The following is a 16,016-nucleotide window of genomic DNA, read 5'->3' as shown; positions in this document are numbered from 1 at the left end:
TCAAACTGCATGGGAATAATGTTAACCAGTCTAGAGTGTACCCAGACTATTGCCTGGAGTCAGCTGGGATAGGCTCCAGCTCACCAACAATGCTAATGAGGACAAGTGGCTTGGAAAATAGATGGGTGGTTCATACCAGAAGAAAAAAAATTGTATGTAATGGAAGTGAAGGTATGAGCCAAAAGCAAGCAGTGTCCTATTTTGAAGGATTATTAGTGGAATTTGACACAGTTTGGATTTTTTTTTTTTTTTTTTTTTAAATAGAGGTGAGGGGTCTCTCACATGGCAAATGTCATTTTTAGTGTGTGGTACAGGATGACCAACAACCCACAAGCCCAGTCAATTGAGACTAGTTATATATTGAGTAAAATTCATGCTGGTATCGCCGATACTGATACTTTGTGCAAATACACCTGTGTCTGGTAAATTTTTTTAACTGTATTTCACATCATAGCCGAGCTCACTGTATGAAAGGATACAATACGGTACATCATTTAATTATTTTAAACTATGAAGTACTGTATATAGAGGTAGTGGCGTGATTTACAATATAGCCAAGCGAATATACAACAACCGAAAATACAAAAGAACAAGATTATATAAAATACTTGAAAATGTAAATAATAGAAAAAGAAACTATAAAACCATTAGAATAAATTATTAACAACTAGTATAACTATGAAAATGAAATTCACAATTCACACATGACTCTACGATCCGCCATTATTTCAACAGCCTGCTAAGTACCTGGACTGAACTGTAGGAGGCATCAATGAGCCACAGGGCACTCAGACTGACGTAAAACACAGAAGAGCACGGACGTTATCTTATTTGCGAACGCCATTGAAGTAAATACAGAAAATTAATATATAAAATGATTCTTTGTAATAATAATACCACTACTATCAATGTTTAAACGCTAAAACATGTTTAAATACAGTGCAGTGGTGATTAAAGGGGAAAGCATGTGTTGTCATTTGGAAGAAAAGACGACCAATGGGATTGTGATTCCAAATTAGCTCACCTGTGCAGAGCTTGATTAACACAAGTGTGCTGTCGCGCCTTCCCCTCACCAGGCATCACCCTGCTAGCAAAGGCTAGCTAATGTTGAAAACATTTTCGTAGCATTGTCCTCATAACAGAGTGTTTACACTATGGCGGTAGATGCTCCAAGACGATGCTGCGCTTCATCGTGTCGGACTGTTGCACTTGTGTTGCTTCTCTTCACTCTGGTGCCGGGTTTAAACTGTATTTCGTGGAAGACTCGTCAAATACTCCCACACAATTTAGCAAGTGAAGATGTAAGGAAGGGCAAAATTATCTTCAACGGGAAGCCAGAATCAGGTAAGATTTGATATGTTAACAGATAATTCTCCTAAAACCGCTGTGTTAATTGTGTTTTATTCCAGAAGGACTGTGGGACTTCATGGAGCGCTCTCTGCAATGTGGCTCAAGTCAGATGAAATTAAAAGTCCTGGGCCGTGGAGCTGCAGACTTGGCGCTAGACCTGGGTATAATCTGTTCAACACTCGTCAGGGTTTGTCTTTAGCTGACTCTCCACTTGGCACAGGCACTGGACAATCCCAACCTTTGAGCAAGGATCTAGAATCTTGTGGCTATATGCTTCGTCAGAATGCGTTTGGCCTTGTGTTGGTAATCCCTTATGATGGCTGCAATGTGATACAAGAGGTATGTGTTCACAAATTAATTCGCAGATGCCATTAAGTATTAAGATTTTTTGCACCCTGCTGAGGAAACAATGTTATTGGTTTTGTTAGTATTTTTTTCCATGTGAAAACCCTCATTGCACCAAATACTGAAATACAGCGGATCCCCTCTTTTTGCGGGGGTTACTTTCCAGGGCCACCAGTGAATGGCCAAACTTCATTTTCACTGCTCGCTTCTCCCCCATCCAAACTCTCCTGGTAGCTTGATGGATTTCGGATCAGAATTGACAGTAAGAGTGACTGTTGGAATTATTTAGTTTAGATTCAGCTCCAGAACCATCCGTGTCTCCACACACTTATTCAAATTATAATTCGTAATATATATTATGGATATAATTAAAATATGAATATAAGTATAAAATGTATAGGTACTCACCACTAATGTGTGATGTAAGAATCCAACAGATGGAATTGGAGTCGCAGTGTAGATGTGCAACTATGTTGTGTCTCAAGTTAAAAGATCCCTTTTTATTAGAGTGCTATTGAACAATTTCAAAAGTGAAATGTCTGAAAGTGAGTTCAGTAAACCCAACTGGGAACTGCACTTGTGAAACATAACAGATGCCATATATCACATACAATTATGACATTAAGGAATTGGACACTGCACAAACTTTAGCAACACTAGCGTAGATAGCTATGTGATCTACAGTGCTAACGTTACACATTTGAACAAGCTATCATTCTAGGGTAACCTGTTCATCCGTCCATCCAGTTTCTATGCGGGTTGTCCTCGCTAGGGTCGCGGGGGTATGCTGGAGCCTATCCCAGCTGACTTGGCGAGAGGCAGGGTGGTAACCTATTCACAGAAGAAAAACAACTTTGCTCACACGTCTGTAGCTGACATAATTGGCTGTGTTCCATGTTTTAAGATATGTAGTGAAGCCTGTAATTTTAATAAAAGGTAATGGGGAACTTTAAGGTATTGGAAGAGGTCCATGTGATAGGCACAGCATAATGTATGGATATATTAGAATTCAGTTAGTTGATCATGTGTGAATCAATTGAGACAAAATGGAGTGCCCACCAGGGGTGCTGTTCATACAGTTTCAACTACCGTAGTTATCGTTTTGAAGTTTTGGGAAGTTGAGTGACATACAATACAAACAGACCTCCACAGTGGCACAACTGCTTGTAAACAGGAGTTCCGAAATAATAAATGATTCTACAGTTACTTTCATAATTTTATTTTTTTAAATCCCATTGTCAAAAATGCAGTCAAAAGATTTTTGTTTTTTAATTTCATGATGCTGCTTACTTCCCTTTTTTGTTTCAGGATGGCTATTATGTGTTGCCAATGAGCTACCTGCAGAATTCAATTACACTGGCCTGCCCCATGTCTCCTGTGTTGACCACTGGGGATCCCATCCCTCAAAATGCCAGGAACACATACCGATCCAAGCGCTATGCAGTCCAGGCGTTCTCCAACTATGACCCTTACCAACAATATTATTCCTATTTGTATTACCTCTACTACATGAATATGATGGCAAATCAACAGACTGCTCCTGCTGTTGTCCAACCAGTTTACAATCCCCTGTATTATCAGTTACTCTACAGCCCGCCAAAGGCCACCACTTCGCCCCAAGTCACCACTCATGCCCCTTCTGACTCCAACCAGAATTTTGCAATGCGTTATCCTTTCTACTCCCACTATATTTATCCTCACTACCCAAATGCACTCTATTGCCACATGCCAGGTGCACATTGTCCGAGCAATTTTCCTTCATATTACCCAGGACCAAACCAATCAATGGAACCTACCCAAGCTCCAACTATAACGAAGCCGGCCGCTATAACGAAGCCAACCACTATAACAAAGCCGACCACTATAACAAAGCCTACAACTACATATAAATGCAAACATGCAGCTACCACTACTAAAGGGCCGCGTAAACCCACTACTACTACTACCACCACCACTAATACTAAATCACCGTGTAAACCCAGAACCACCACTTCAACCACAAAGGACACAAACTTTACACCATACGCCGAAGAACCCTTTGCACCGGCGGTTTCATACAACACAAGAAGTGAAATCCCAAGTGATCCTAAAAGTGTACCTCACAGTAGCTACAAATCTGGACCACTACTGAGCTACCAGTACTGGCAAGAGCCCTGGTTTCCGCAGGCTGTGGATGAGGACCATCAGTTTGACTGGGATGATCTAGATCCTTAGTAGCTGGTAAGCATCACCAGGTTGTCACTTGATTTTTTTTTTTTTTCACCCCCTATGTCAACAATCTTTCATTTTTCTCTTTCAGGGGTTGTAGTCCCGATGCCATTCAATAAATGTTTTAATTAGAAGTTGGTCTGAATTGTCCTTAAACACAGGTTACTACGGTACTCCAATATTTTCAGCTACAGTGTATGTAAATGTGTGCTTGGAATCCTTCACAATGTCCTTTCATCTACAAGACTGTCTACTGTGCCTGTGATATACAGTAGTTATCTCTCAAGTCAGCGCACCCCTCACATTTCAGCACCATTTTATATCTTAATAGACAATACCATTTAACTCAAACTATAACTGGGTAGTCGGTGTACAGCAGGGGTCACCAAACCTTTTAACATTTTTTTATCTTTTCTTGTATTTTCATATTCATATTCTATTTATGTTGGCCACACAGTCACAGTCTGGAGATCGGGAAGACCTCGGTTCGATTCTCCCTTGGGCATTTCTGTGTGGGCATTTCTGTGTGCACGTTAGGTTAATTGGCGACTCTAAATTGTCCATAGGTATGAATGAGAGTGTGAATGGTTGTCTATATGTGTATGTGTGGCTGGCGACCAGTCGGGTGTACCCTGCCTGTCGCCCGAAGTCAGCTGAGATAGGCTCCAGCATACCCCCGCGACCCTAATGAGGAGAAGCGGTGTAGAAAATGGATGGATGGACTATTGTGTAACTTTTACCCAACCTAATTTTCCTAAAATTACAGCATTCTTTTTTTTGGTTTCTCCTATTTTGACTTTTAAACAAATTACATATTTTAGTCTAATATTTAAACTTGACACTTTTTTCCCTCTATGAACCACAGCTCCCAAGTGTGACAGCACTCATGTATCCCAAGACCATGTTGCTACCACATGCCTGACTGTCGGCAAGACGGTTATCTTGCCTAATTACTTGTGTCGCCAGTTATTTAGACAATAATGGTTGTGTGTTGATTCCTTTTCAGTGAATAGTAAATCTATCAAGCTGTACACACTACTCTAAAGTATAGCCACCTTTTTAATTCCTATGGTATTGTCAAATGTGAGGCGTGTACTCACGTTTGTGAAGTATAGTACATATACAATTGAGGGATGAATGGTGGGTTACATTGGGGTAATCTACCATTCTTGTGTATTTTTTAAATTTACTTTAAATCATGTTTAGCACATTTGGATATCTGCTTATCTTCAATAACTAAAAAAGGGCATATACTGTAATGGAGATAAATGTAATTAAATGAAATCAAGATGAGGAGAGGATAAACTCCCATGTTCCTCTTGCTTTTCCTGTAAAACCTGCCCAGGCTTTACAGTGCGCATGCGCACACACCCCATTCTGTCTGTTCCCATATATTTCCACATGGTGCTATCTCCTCTGGGCACCCCTGCCATGATGCACATCTATACACATCACTGGAGCTGGGCCGCACGTGACTGCCCAGTCATGTTGTGCTGCAAAAGCAGGGATGTGTGCTTGTGATGCTGCTCCTTCACTATTGAACCTCCCTGAAGAGGCGAATACTCCTCCTTTCATGCAGCCAGAAATGTTTATCTTGTGGTCAAGCATGGGAGAGAGCCAGCTCTTGTTTCATTAAAGGATGTTGCGAGAATTGCATTATCGTTGTGGAATATTTGCCAGTCTGCAATGAAGGTGGGTGCTTTGTCCTGCATTTCTCCATGTTTATTTAAAGAGGCTCGAGTAATGTGTCAATATACCAAGCCTTAATAGTGATTGTGTTGATTTTTTTTTTGTCTTTTGTCTCTGAAGGGAACATAAAGGCACATCTCAGTTTTCACATCCCTGACACTACACACAATCCTTGCATGGAGGAAGACTATGATGTGGACATGGGTGAAGTATTCATGGGAGGGGTCACAGCAAGTCACTGGTGGATGGACTTGGGGAAGGAGGACAACATTCAAGCCAAAAGAGGCTCCATGGTGAACAGTCGCAGCTGGGCTGAGGAGCTTCAAGAGTGTTACAATGGAGCACAATCCAGACTGTCCATCATCTCGGTGAGTGTCTTTAATATTGGAAAACTGCTGTGCAACCCACATTCCCAAGAGAGTCGATCATAGTCTGCTTCGAAAAGTCAATACATTTTGGAATTCATGCTTCCCTCAATGAACCGCAATTCCCCAGTGCTGGCGGCACTCATGCAGCCCCAGACCATGCTTGACTGTAGGCAAGACACAAATATCTTGCTACTCACAAGTGTTGCCAGTGATTAAACTATAATGGCTGTATGGAGACATTTTCAGAGGACACAAAATATCCTGCTGTACAAGCTGTATACTGACTATTCTAAAATATGTTTCTATTTCTATCTATTATCCCTTCAAAAGACTCCCTTTTGAGATACTATGAATCAGGGGGGTACAAAGTGCAACTTGAGGGCCATTTATGGCCCGCAGCTGTTTTTTTATTGGTCCTCTGCACATTCTAAAAATAAAAGTGAAAAAAAACCCAACAAAATAGAAACAAAATGAAATATTTGGAGAATAAAGTCATAATATTAGGAGGAAAAAATCATATTGAGTTGATATTAAAGACTAAAATACACTCCTGATCAAGAATCTGAGTTCTCCCATTTCTTCTTTTTGCATTTTGAAGCTCTACTTAGAACCTCCTTAAGATCCAACAGTGCAAAATATAAATTCTTGCAATTTTTCATGTGGTCTTAAAATTTTGTTGGAGTATATGTAATTTTATAAAAAGGTGGAATATTGTGAGAAACAAACAAAACAAAGAATGAAGTTGCGATTTTAGAAAAAAAATACTTTGGGTAAAAGTTATCATATTACAATCAATGAAGTCAAAATGTTGTGAGAATAAAGACATAACATTACAAGAAAACATGTACAAGAAGAAAGTTGAAATATTTTTTTTAAATAAAAACAAAAAGGAAAAATTTCCAAAAAAGTAACTTCCACTGCTATGCAGACGACACAACTGTGCTTGTCAATCAAACCTAACCAAACTGGTCCGCTGTCCAAACTCCAGGCGTGTCTTAACGACATAAAGAGCTGGATAACCTCAAACTTTTTATTATTAAACTCCGATAAGACTGAATTCATAGTCCTTGGTTCCCAGCACCTAAGAGACAAGATTGCAGATGATATTACTGGCCTAGATGGTCTTGCACTCACCTCCCACAATAGTCAGAAACCTTGGTGTCCTTCGATCGGGACCTTTCCTTTAGTTGCCAAATAGGACAATTGTCAAAAACAGCAGTCTTCCATTTACGAAACATAAAGGAAATCAGAAAATTCCTGACATTACCAGATGCAGAACAACTTCATGTTCATGCTTTTGTGACTTCCCGGTTGGATTATTCTCTTTTAACTCGGTTGCCCTAAGAAATCTTTTAAAGACCCTGCAGTCCAATCTACTGCCCCACGAATTTTAACCGGAACCAGAAGAAGAGATCATATCTCACCCGTATTAACCTCACCTCACTGGTTACCTGTCAAATTTAGAATTGAGTTTAAAATTCTTCTCCTTGCATGTAAAGCACTACACAGTCAGGCACCAGTCTATCTTAAAGAGCTCCTAGAACCCTATCAACCCAGGAGAACACTGTGCTCCCAGAATTTACAATTTACTTGCCACTCAAAGAATTTTTAGAATGAATGGGAGGCAGAGCATTTAGATATCAGGCTCCTCTGTTGTGGTACCATCTCCGCCACTCAATCTGGGGGGCAGACACGCTCTCTTTTTAAATGTCAACTCAAAACTTACAGTACCTCTAAAGCATATAGTTAGAACTGACCCCTGATACGCTGATATGTATCACAGACACTCCTCTGTGTTGGACTAAGACTTCTAGCTTGATCTACCATCTATACCTCTACTCTATTTTTATAGCTTAACCCAACCGGTCGAGACAAATGGCCGCCCCACAGAGCCAGGGTTCTTTTCAAGGTTTCTTCCCCAGAGGGAGTTTTTCTTTGCCTCCATCGCCAATTGATTGCTCATGTGGGGTTTCAGTTGGTTCTGTTTTTTATTTATGAATGTGACGTCCGTGTGTAAATGCCATGAGTTAACTGCTGTTGTGATTTGCCGCTATATAAATAGATTGATTGATTGGTTGGTTGAAAAGTAAGGACAAAGTGAATATTAATAACACATTTTGTCACTGATAACAACAAAGCTGATATGCAGGCTGTTGTTTTTTTAAATATGTAAAAGCGGCCCCTGCATCTTTTGGTATTTCAGTATGTGGCCCTCGGTGGAAAACGTTTGGACACCCCTGCTGTAAATGTACATACAGTATATAGGAGTGACTTTTTACAGGGTTGTTGTTTTGTCATTTAGACTAATGCAAGTTCATAATAGCTGTACCTTTGCCTCTGGGAGAAAACACTCAACTATTACTCATCTGCAATGGAGCAGAACAGATGACTCAAGATGTATACCCAGTATGCCTGGCTGTGACACAGCACTATTAGCCCTAATTGTGGGTGTGTGTGTGTGTGTGTGGGTGTGTGTGTGTGTGTGTTGGTGGGTGTGTGTTTACACTGTGCAGTTTTGTCTCTCTTTACATCACATGTGAATCTGTGAGGCAGAAGGAAAAGATGTGGAAGGGGAGGCAAAACAAATAATTCCCAATCCCTGGCTGTGATTCACTCCGCAAAAACAGCCACACTTGAAAGAAGCCCAAATGATATTAAAATGAGACAACTTTTCTTATTTCAAGCAAAAAATTCTGCCAATGGGGTAGCAAAAGTTGCTTGGCTAGAATTCTTATAACCTGAATATTGTTCTTGTTACTTTTAAGAATATAATGAGTCCTAAAATAAGCAAGTTGCTCTTAATCCCATTACTAGATTTAAGTCAAATGTTCTTATTACAAGGTAAGCCAGATGTTCTTATAAGCTTCTTAAATTGAGTAAAATGTGCTTTTATGACGCTAGATTTTAGTAAAAATATTTATAAATATTCTAGATGTAGGAATATTACTGAATGTTTATTAAACATTCAATCTATTAAACGGAAAGGCAGGCAATGGCACACTGTAAACAATTTTTGATGACCAATACAAACGAATAGTGAAATTACATATTTTGTAAAGCAACTTGGTATACTGGTCAAAGAAAATAAATATTGATGTTATGAAATCAGCACTTCCGGTTGTAATTTTTTGTTGTTGTTGTTAGCATGAGTTAAGATATATATTCGTGGAACAAGTATACTTTTTTTGTAAATACTTTTTGGCCTACTTGTAAGAATAATTTGGCCTTATTTCAAGATCAATGAGTTTCAGGATGCACCTTATTTATTTTGCACTAATATGTAATTTAATCCATCCATCTTCTATGATGCTTATCCTCACTAGGGTCACGGTATATAATTTCATTTTTCTAATTTAAAATTAACTAGCTGCATAGACAGATAATTTCACTAGTTTTAAGTATTTTTTTCCCAACATCTAGTCTGTCTAATATTTGGCAAGCCCTTTTTTGCATTTTTGCTTATTTCAAGATCTGTCAACAAGTTTCAGGATACAGCTGTATTACTTTACACTAGTATTGGTGGTTAGGCTTGGGTGAACGTGGCTCAGGAGGTAGAGCAGGCCATCCAGAAGCTGGTAGGTTGGCGGTTTGATCCTCGCTCCCTATCTCTTGAGACAGAAGATTGCCTACTACTAAGTGTTAGGTCATTTTCACTTAAGTGTGTTAATATTTCTTATTTTAGGAACATTTCACCTTTTATCAGTTGTAATAAGGTTAAAAAAAGGATTTTGTTCTCAAAATAACTATTTCCAGCTTAAAGAGCCTGCTTATTTTTAGATACAAACATCTTAAATCTAGGATTTCGGTCCTGTTTATTTCTACATATAGAAATCTTAATTTAGGATTTCTTACCAAGTAAAATTTACTTATGCATGGACAGATAATTCCACTAGTTTTAAGAAGTTTTTTTTTCCAAAAATCTATTTTTTTTAATCTTATGTTTGGCCAGCCCTTTTTTGCAGTGTACTATTAGTGAAGGAGGAAGATGGAGGGACAGATAGCACATCTGGAGACCAGCGAGTACCTCCCCTCCCGCCATCCTTCCTCTCCTGCATACAGTATGTCTTCCCACGCTTCCCCCTCCCACATCCCTCCTCCTTTCCTGTCTCCCTTCCCCTCCCTCTCCTGCAGTATATGAAAGGGTCTCCTGGGTCCGGCTGCACTGCAGTGTAGACGAAGGGCAGGGCGTGCCTGTTCAGTACAATGCGCTGAAGTGATGGTGCACCAGGAGAAACACGTTTACCAGGTGTGTGTCTCTGTTTGTGTGTGTGTGTGTGTGTGTGTGTGTCTGTGTTCGCATTGATATGAAATTATGTTGTGTAGAGGCAGTGGAAAATTGTGTCAGGTGTTACATGATAGGCATCCATCACTTGTGTGATGCTGTGGGTGATTCATCAATGCAGAGTGGGTGTGTTCTTTTTGTCGTCTGCTTATCTCTCATGTCAAATTGGAAGTCGGTCTGTATTATATGTTCAAAACCTGTTCTCATTTAAAAAGAAACTGATGGAGATTAAGTGTGATACATGGTCTGATCACAGTCTAACCTGATAATGCTCCACCAAATGTTTCCGTTTTTGTGGCACACACACAAGCAGATAGCCTTGGGACATGAATCTCATTATGCAAAAATAGCCTTGCCACAGTGCCAGAATAGAAACACGTCCCGTTAAAGCTATGCGTTGGCACTTAGAATGCTATTAAAAAGCAGGGAAAGGTGCTTGGTGGTAGATTGGCAATAGAATATGTGAGATGAAGCAAATTAAAGAAATATTTGTAAATGTGGGTAGTACGATAGAAAAGTTAATAGCAGGACATGGCTGAAGTTGTGGAATCTGCCACATCATTCCTTCATGCGTTTTCTATAGCAGCATTACAGAGGGCCGTCATTCCCATGATGCACTGTGCAGGAAATCAGGGCACACATTTCTAAACAGACATATCACCTGTCCATCCAGCTATTCTCTGGATCTATTGCATATGCTTCAAGGGATAGTTCGGATTTTTTGACATGAAGTTGTATGACATCTCCTTCAGCATTGTAGTCCAATAACAGCGACTTACCCCCACTTGGTCTCCTAAGTCCAGTTCTGGTCAAATTTCTGTGAAGAACGTAGTTCCGCTTAGTTGCAGGGGGCAATTAAGTAAAGAGTTTGGCTTCTAAAAACAATATGCTTTCAAAAGATAAAAAAAATTTGCATCACAAAAATGCCTTCTCAAAAACTCAAACCACACAAAACGCTTGGCGTTACAGCTGTCTCCCGTCATATCCCTGCGCACTGTCGCCTGTGCGTCCATGTGAATGTGACGAAGACACTAGCATCTTCTTCCGCTGTGGAACACATACGTAAACAAGATGGCCGTGGCGCTCCGTCGCGGAAGTAGATGCGAGCGACTATACATAACGCCAAGCGTTTTGTGAGGTCTGATTTTTTTGAGAAGGCATTTTTGTGACGCAAATGTATTAATCTTTTGAATACATATTGTTTTGAGAAGCCAAAGCCTTTACTTAATTGTCCCCAGCAACTAAGTGGAACTACGTTCCTCATCACGGAAATCTGACCAAAACTGGACTTAGGAGATCAAGTTGGGGGGTAAGTCACTGTTATTGGACTACAGTGCCGATGCCGATGGGGACAATTTCATGTCAAAAAAATCCGAACTATCCCTTTAATATACTGTAATACTTTGAGCCATGGCTCATGGCTTTCTGAGTTTGGAAATAATATTTTTAGGTGAGGTTTTTCTTTGATTTAGTGAACTCATTGAGTCAAATGGTAGGATTTGCCTCTTTGAATTGGTCCTAAGTCCTAAAGTGCAGGACTTCAGATTGCATTATGCCTTTGCATCATTATTGTAATCCATTATACTGTCTGGTCTGGTCTGGTCTTCCTTTTTTTTAATTGAACCCCTTTAAGCTAATATACTTTGCTGCTATTTTGGGTCATTTGGAAAATAATTGTTTTTTCTAAAAAAATTGGTTTTCCAAACTGAGGATCGCGAGGAAAAGATGGTTGTGGGTCAGTTTTTACGAGTTGCTACTTGTAAGAATAAAATTCAGTAACCATCAATAAGGCGTGTGATTTCCTGGCCATGAGCTTTTTAAATTCATGCTGTGTTAAATTCACATCTTATGTGTTATCATTAGTTTATGTGCGGATATCATAATACATACAGTATAGTATATAATCTGGGTGCCAAGATGGAATTTCAAATTTGGGTTAAATGTAACTTACGTGAATCACAGTCAGGTTGCATTTTGTGCATTGATACATAAAGAGAACAGGCATTAAAAATTAAAATATAGCGAAACTGAAATAAAAAACACATGAATATGGAGCTGCAAAATAACAAAAAAAAGCCATGTGCAGTTGCTGCTGAAGAATGGACAGAATCATCCCATAAAATTTTTTATTTCTTTGATTGTATTTTTTTTTTTTTTGTTCTTGTTTTTTTTCCCCAACAGGCCCAGAGGAATGAGAGAGAGTCAATCAGGCAGAAACTTGCTCTCGGCAGTTTCTATGACGACGAGCCAGTCATCTTCACCAGCTGCAGCAAAAACGATTCGTCCTCTCGGTAGGCTTTTGAATGGAGCGTGTGATGCGACACAAGGGGTTTGATCAACACGGCCCTTTGAAGGCCAGTGCCAATATTTTTGCTTCTGATGCCTGACATGTTTGATCTCAGCATTTCCTACACTGGCTGACAACCCCTCCATCTATGAACATGGGTATTTAATTATGTTTGGCACACTTTTTTTTTTTTTAACACAAGGAGCTCATCCCACGCAGCGTCATGACTGTCTGATTCATGTTAAATGAATGCATGCATGGAGGCCAAAAGATTACTTTTAACTCAATGGTCTGTTTGAGTTCTAACTATACACAGCAAACACATTTGCCTGATTTTCTTTAGCTTACTAGTAGGTTTAAAGCATTTTTTTGTCCTTATTTTTCTCAAGCTGCTGCAGCTGTCTCAGAAGTCCTGTGATGCCTTGCACATTTAAAACCACTGCGCTAAGCCCTACAGTTATTTTGTTCCTGCAGTGGATGAAACATTACGTAATATAAAAATATGACCACATTATAACATAAACATTACCACTATTGTATTCTAAAAGTGGTTTTGCTGAAAGATATGGGCCTTTTTCACCCGAGTGTCTCACACTTCCGTCTTTTGTCATCAGTTTGCAAAACCTGCAGGTGTGTTTTGTCAACGACAGCAGCAGCGACAAAGACAGCGATGCGGAGGACAGCAGGACAGAAACCAGTCTGGATACACCCTTGTCACCTGTGGTACGCACACAGACTTATTATAATCTTATAGCAACTCTAAGATCCAATGCAAGAGTTGTATTATGTATTGTATTGTATAATGACTGATGCTCTGCAGCGGTATTAGTGTGCCAACATACAGTGTGTAAGCATCACGTCGTCTTCCTCTTTAGAGCAAGCAGAGCTCGTCGTTATCTGATCGAGACACGGCAGAGGAGGACTCGGATCCGTTAGATGACTGCGGCGGGTTCTGGCGGGTGCAGCGGAGGCTCCAGGAGGAGGCCCGGGTGGCGCTGGCTCTGGCAAGACCCATGGCCAAGATGCAGGTGGAGGTGGAAAGACAAATCCAGTTGCACAGACGCTCACCTGTGGCCGATCTGGTGAGTCGGGGATATTCACAATAAGAGTTTGTGCCACAGATTACATCACACATGATTAGTTTTGTGTGACTTGTGGTCTTACAGGATATCAGGAAAATTTAGCAGTTTTTTACATGAAAATGCTCTTCAATTAGATCAGGTTTTTCCAGGATTTTAAGGTGGTCAGTTGCTCTGAATCCCACAAGATTCACTCTTGCTGGTAATAAGAAAGACCCAAAGAAAAGCAGCACATGCTCGTGCCTCCCATAGAGACGTCATCGCTAAATTACCAGTGGTATCATGCACACTCATCTTTGAATGATTGCTCCTGCCCTGTCAGAGCAGCACCATCCAGTGGTATAGTGCAGGTAAGCATGAGCTTAATGTCCTGATGCAGGCCATGTTTCATATTCTTTATTAAATGAGCTGCAGACCCGCCTATGGAGGGGGGGGGTTGAAAGTTGAACAGCAGAGTTTTACATAGCAAAGAGGATGAGGAAAGCAACCATCAAACAGAAAAGTCCCATGGCTTCAGACAGGGCAAATCCCAGGATGGCATGGGGGGGGTATTTCCTACTAAATGCTAGCTAGAACATGTTATTCACTGGATGCAATCTAAATGAATCCATATGTGATATGTGCATACAGCTTCCCCACCTGCCTCACATCAGCGAAGGCTTGTTGAAGAGGAACCTGAGGCGAGGGGACATGAGGGATATGAGTCTTGGGCAACTTCAAGTCATCACAAATGACTTGCACTCGCAGATCCAGAGTAAGTACATTTGTAACACTACCAAAAAAATGGTATCTCTTTCTTCAATTTTGATGAAGTTACTGCATTTTCTCTAACAGATTCAACTTTTATGAACACTTTTATTTGAGCTGGCCTTATTATTTTAACATATTGAGTTGAACAACTTTTATGCTCCATATTTACATTCAATATATGAAATAACTGTCTGCACGCAGGTCTAAATGAGGAGCTGGTGCAGCTACTGCTGATGAGGGATGAGCAACATGTAGAGCAGGATGCCATGCTGGTGGACATCGAAGACCTCACCAGGTGAAACCACTCACATCTTTTTTGTTTTTGCAGTAATTGTATGTGCTAGCTCTTGTGTTTACCATGACAGACATGCTCACAGCCACCAGCGGCACCAGGCAGAGAAAGCCAACGCTAAATAAATTCCTCCTGTGTGTCCATCTGCACGCCATCCGACTTATTACTCACTCCATCGATTGTTCCTTGTGTTGCCACGGAAACTCCATCTGTGCTGTCTCTGGAGGAAAAAAGAGAGCATATAGTTAAGTATTGCACCACTGGATGTTGTCCAAGGACATAAATACGCTTGTGAATGGGAGTTTTAAACAGCCACAGCTGACAGGCTTTTCACTCCCATTGGATTAATAATAATTAATAATCAGTGAGCTGCTGGATTTAGTTCATAGAATTAAGGGAATCTTCTTGACATAATTCCACCCAGAGACCAATTTGTCATCTCATTGGTTTTTCAAGGTACATGTTCAGTACAAAATGATGGTTTGGAAGGGAGCACTTGCACGGAAATTCAGTGTTGCAATAGAAAATAATTAAGTCTATCTGTCTGAGACAGTGCTGATTTGCAGCTTAGCTTCAATGTGACGTTCAAATGCTGCACCATTACTGAGAATCATTTAATACACAAAACTGGATGTAAAAATTGCTGCTAGTGCACACTTTCTTTGTACTTTTTTTAATTTTTCAAATATGTCTGGCAAACATGCAGGATGTAAAGATTATTTTGGGTTAAAAGGGAGTGACCGAGCAAAAATAGAGGTATGATGAACGGCCTCAAAATAAATGCACGGTGGTTTTTGTGAGGCTCATTTTGCTAGAGAAGCATAAACCTCAAACAAAACATTCGTAAATCCTGCACATGACATACAGTATATATCTATTTTATGTGATAGATTATGGACATGAAGGATGTCAAAGAGAAGGAAGCAACCACTTATTGCTCATGAAAAGTGTGTCCTTTTAACATACTGTCAACTTTCTTTTTCTATTGTATGCCATGTACTGTATGATGATTGTAAAGAAATTAAATAATAAACATTTTAATGTGTGGACAGTTTGTTTTATGTCTAAATCGTATTGCTTTACAACACATCTATAACACAGTAGCCGTAGTCAAGGTTAATGAGTCCAATCTTTGTACTGAATCAGGAATCGTAAGTCCAAGGCCTCCATTAACCCGGATACAATGAGTTCTCTGGCTGCTGTTAGTAGGTAAGTCAGCAAAACCACGAAAAGCATGGGGACTGGCAGGAAATACAGACTCAAATTATTTATTTAAATGGTTTCACTGACTCGTGTCAGCGGATTCACTGGAAATACTGCAGACTCAGATGGTTTGATTCAGTGACTTTTTCTCGGTCAGTGAATC

At 40.0% G+C, this 16,016-nt stretch overlaps 1 protein-coding gene across 4 annotated transcripts; it reads left to right on the top strand.

Annotated features, from left to right (window-relative positions):
- The first annotated feature begins 840 nt into the window (after nucleotides 1-840).
- Nucleotides 841-15,704, top strand: zgc:153615 (uncharacterized protein LOC777747 homolog). Of its 4 annotated transcripts, XM_054768112.1 has the most exons (10): nucleotides 1,002-1,344; nucleotides 1,410-1,511; nucleotides 1,571-3,915; nucleotides 5,713-5,960; nucleotides 12,424-12,533; nucleotides 13,144-13,252; nucleotides 13,405-13,611; nucleotides 14,239-14,362; nucleotides 14,560-14,653; nucleotides 14,724-15,704. In XM_054768112.1, exons 4-10 carry the CDS (start codon nucleotides 5,769-5,771, stop codon nucleotides 14,773-14,775), a joined length of 888 nt encoding a protein of 295 aa, XP_054624087.1. In that variant the 5' UTR covers nucleotides 1,002-1,344; nucleotides 1,410-1,511; nucleotides 1,571-3,915; nucleotides 5,713-5,768; the 3' UTR covers nucleotides 14,776-15,704. The 4 variants fall into 4 exon arrangements, with proteins under 4 accessions (XP_054624084.1, XP_054624087.1, XP_054624086.1 ...); XM_054768111.1 differs by lacking the exons at nucleotides 1,002-1,344; nucleotides 1,410-1,511; nucleotides 1,571-3,915 and adding an exon at nucleotides 5,393-5,595; XM_054768113.1 differs by lacking the exons at nucleotides 1,002-1,344; nucleotides 1,410-1,511; nucleotides 1,571-3,915; nucleotides 5,713-5,960 and adding an exon at nucleotides 9,958-10,206.
- Nucleotides 15,705-16,016: the final 312 nt, after the last annotated feature.

Source organism: Dunckerocampus dactyliophorus, chromosome 2, assembly GCF_027744805.1.
Source record: "Dunckerocampus dactyliophorus isolate RoL2022-P2 chromosome 2, RoL_Ddac_1.1, whole genome shotgun sequence".
NCBI lineage: Eukaryota > Metazoa > Chordata > Actinopteri > Syngnathiformes > Syngnathidae > Dunckerocampus > Dunckerocampus dactyliophorus.
Note: the sequence above shows the minus strand (reverse complement) of the source record. Positions and strands in the feature narration are given on the sequence as shown.

Coding starts and splice junctions, on each gene's coding strand:
- zgc:153615 (XM_054768109.1), top strand. CDS start 1,155: ATGGCGGTAGATGCTCCAAGACGATGCTGCGCTTCATCGTGTCGGACT. Junction 1,345..1,409: donor CAACGGGAAGCCAGAATCAG/GTAAGATTTGAT, acceptor GTTTTATTCCAG/AAGGACTGTGGGACTTCATG. Junction 1,512..1,570: donor AGACTTGGCGCTAGACCTGG/GTATAATCTGTT, acceptor CACTTGGCACAG/GCACTGGACAATCCCAACCT.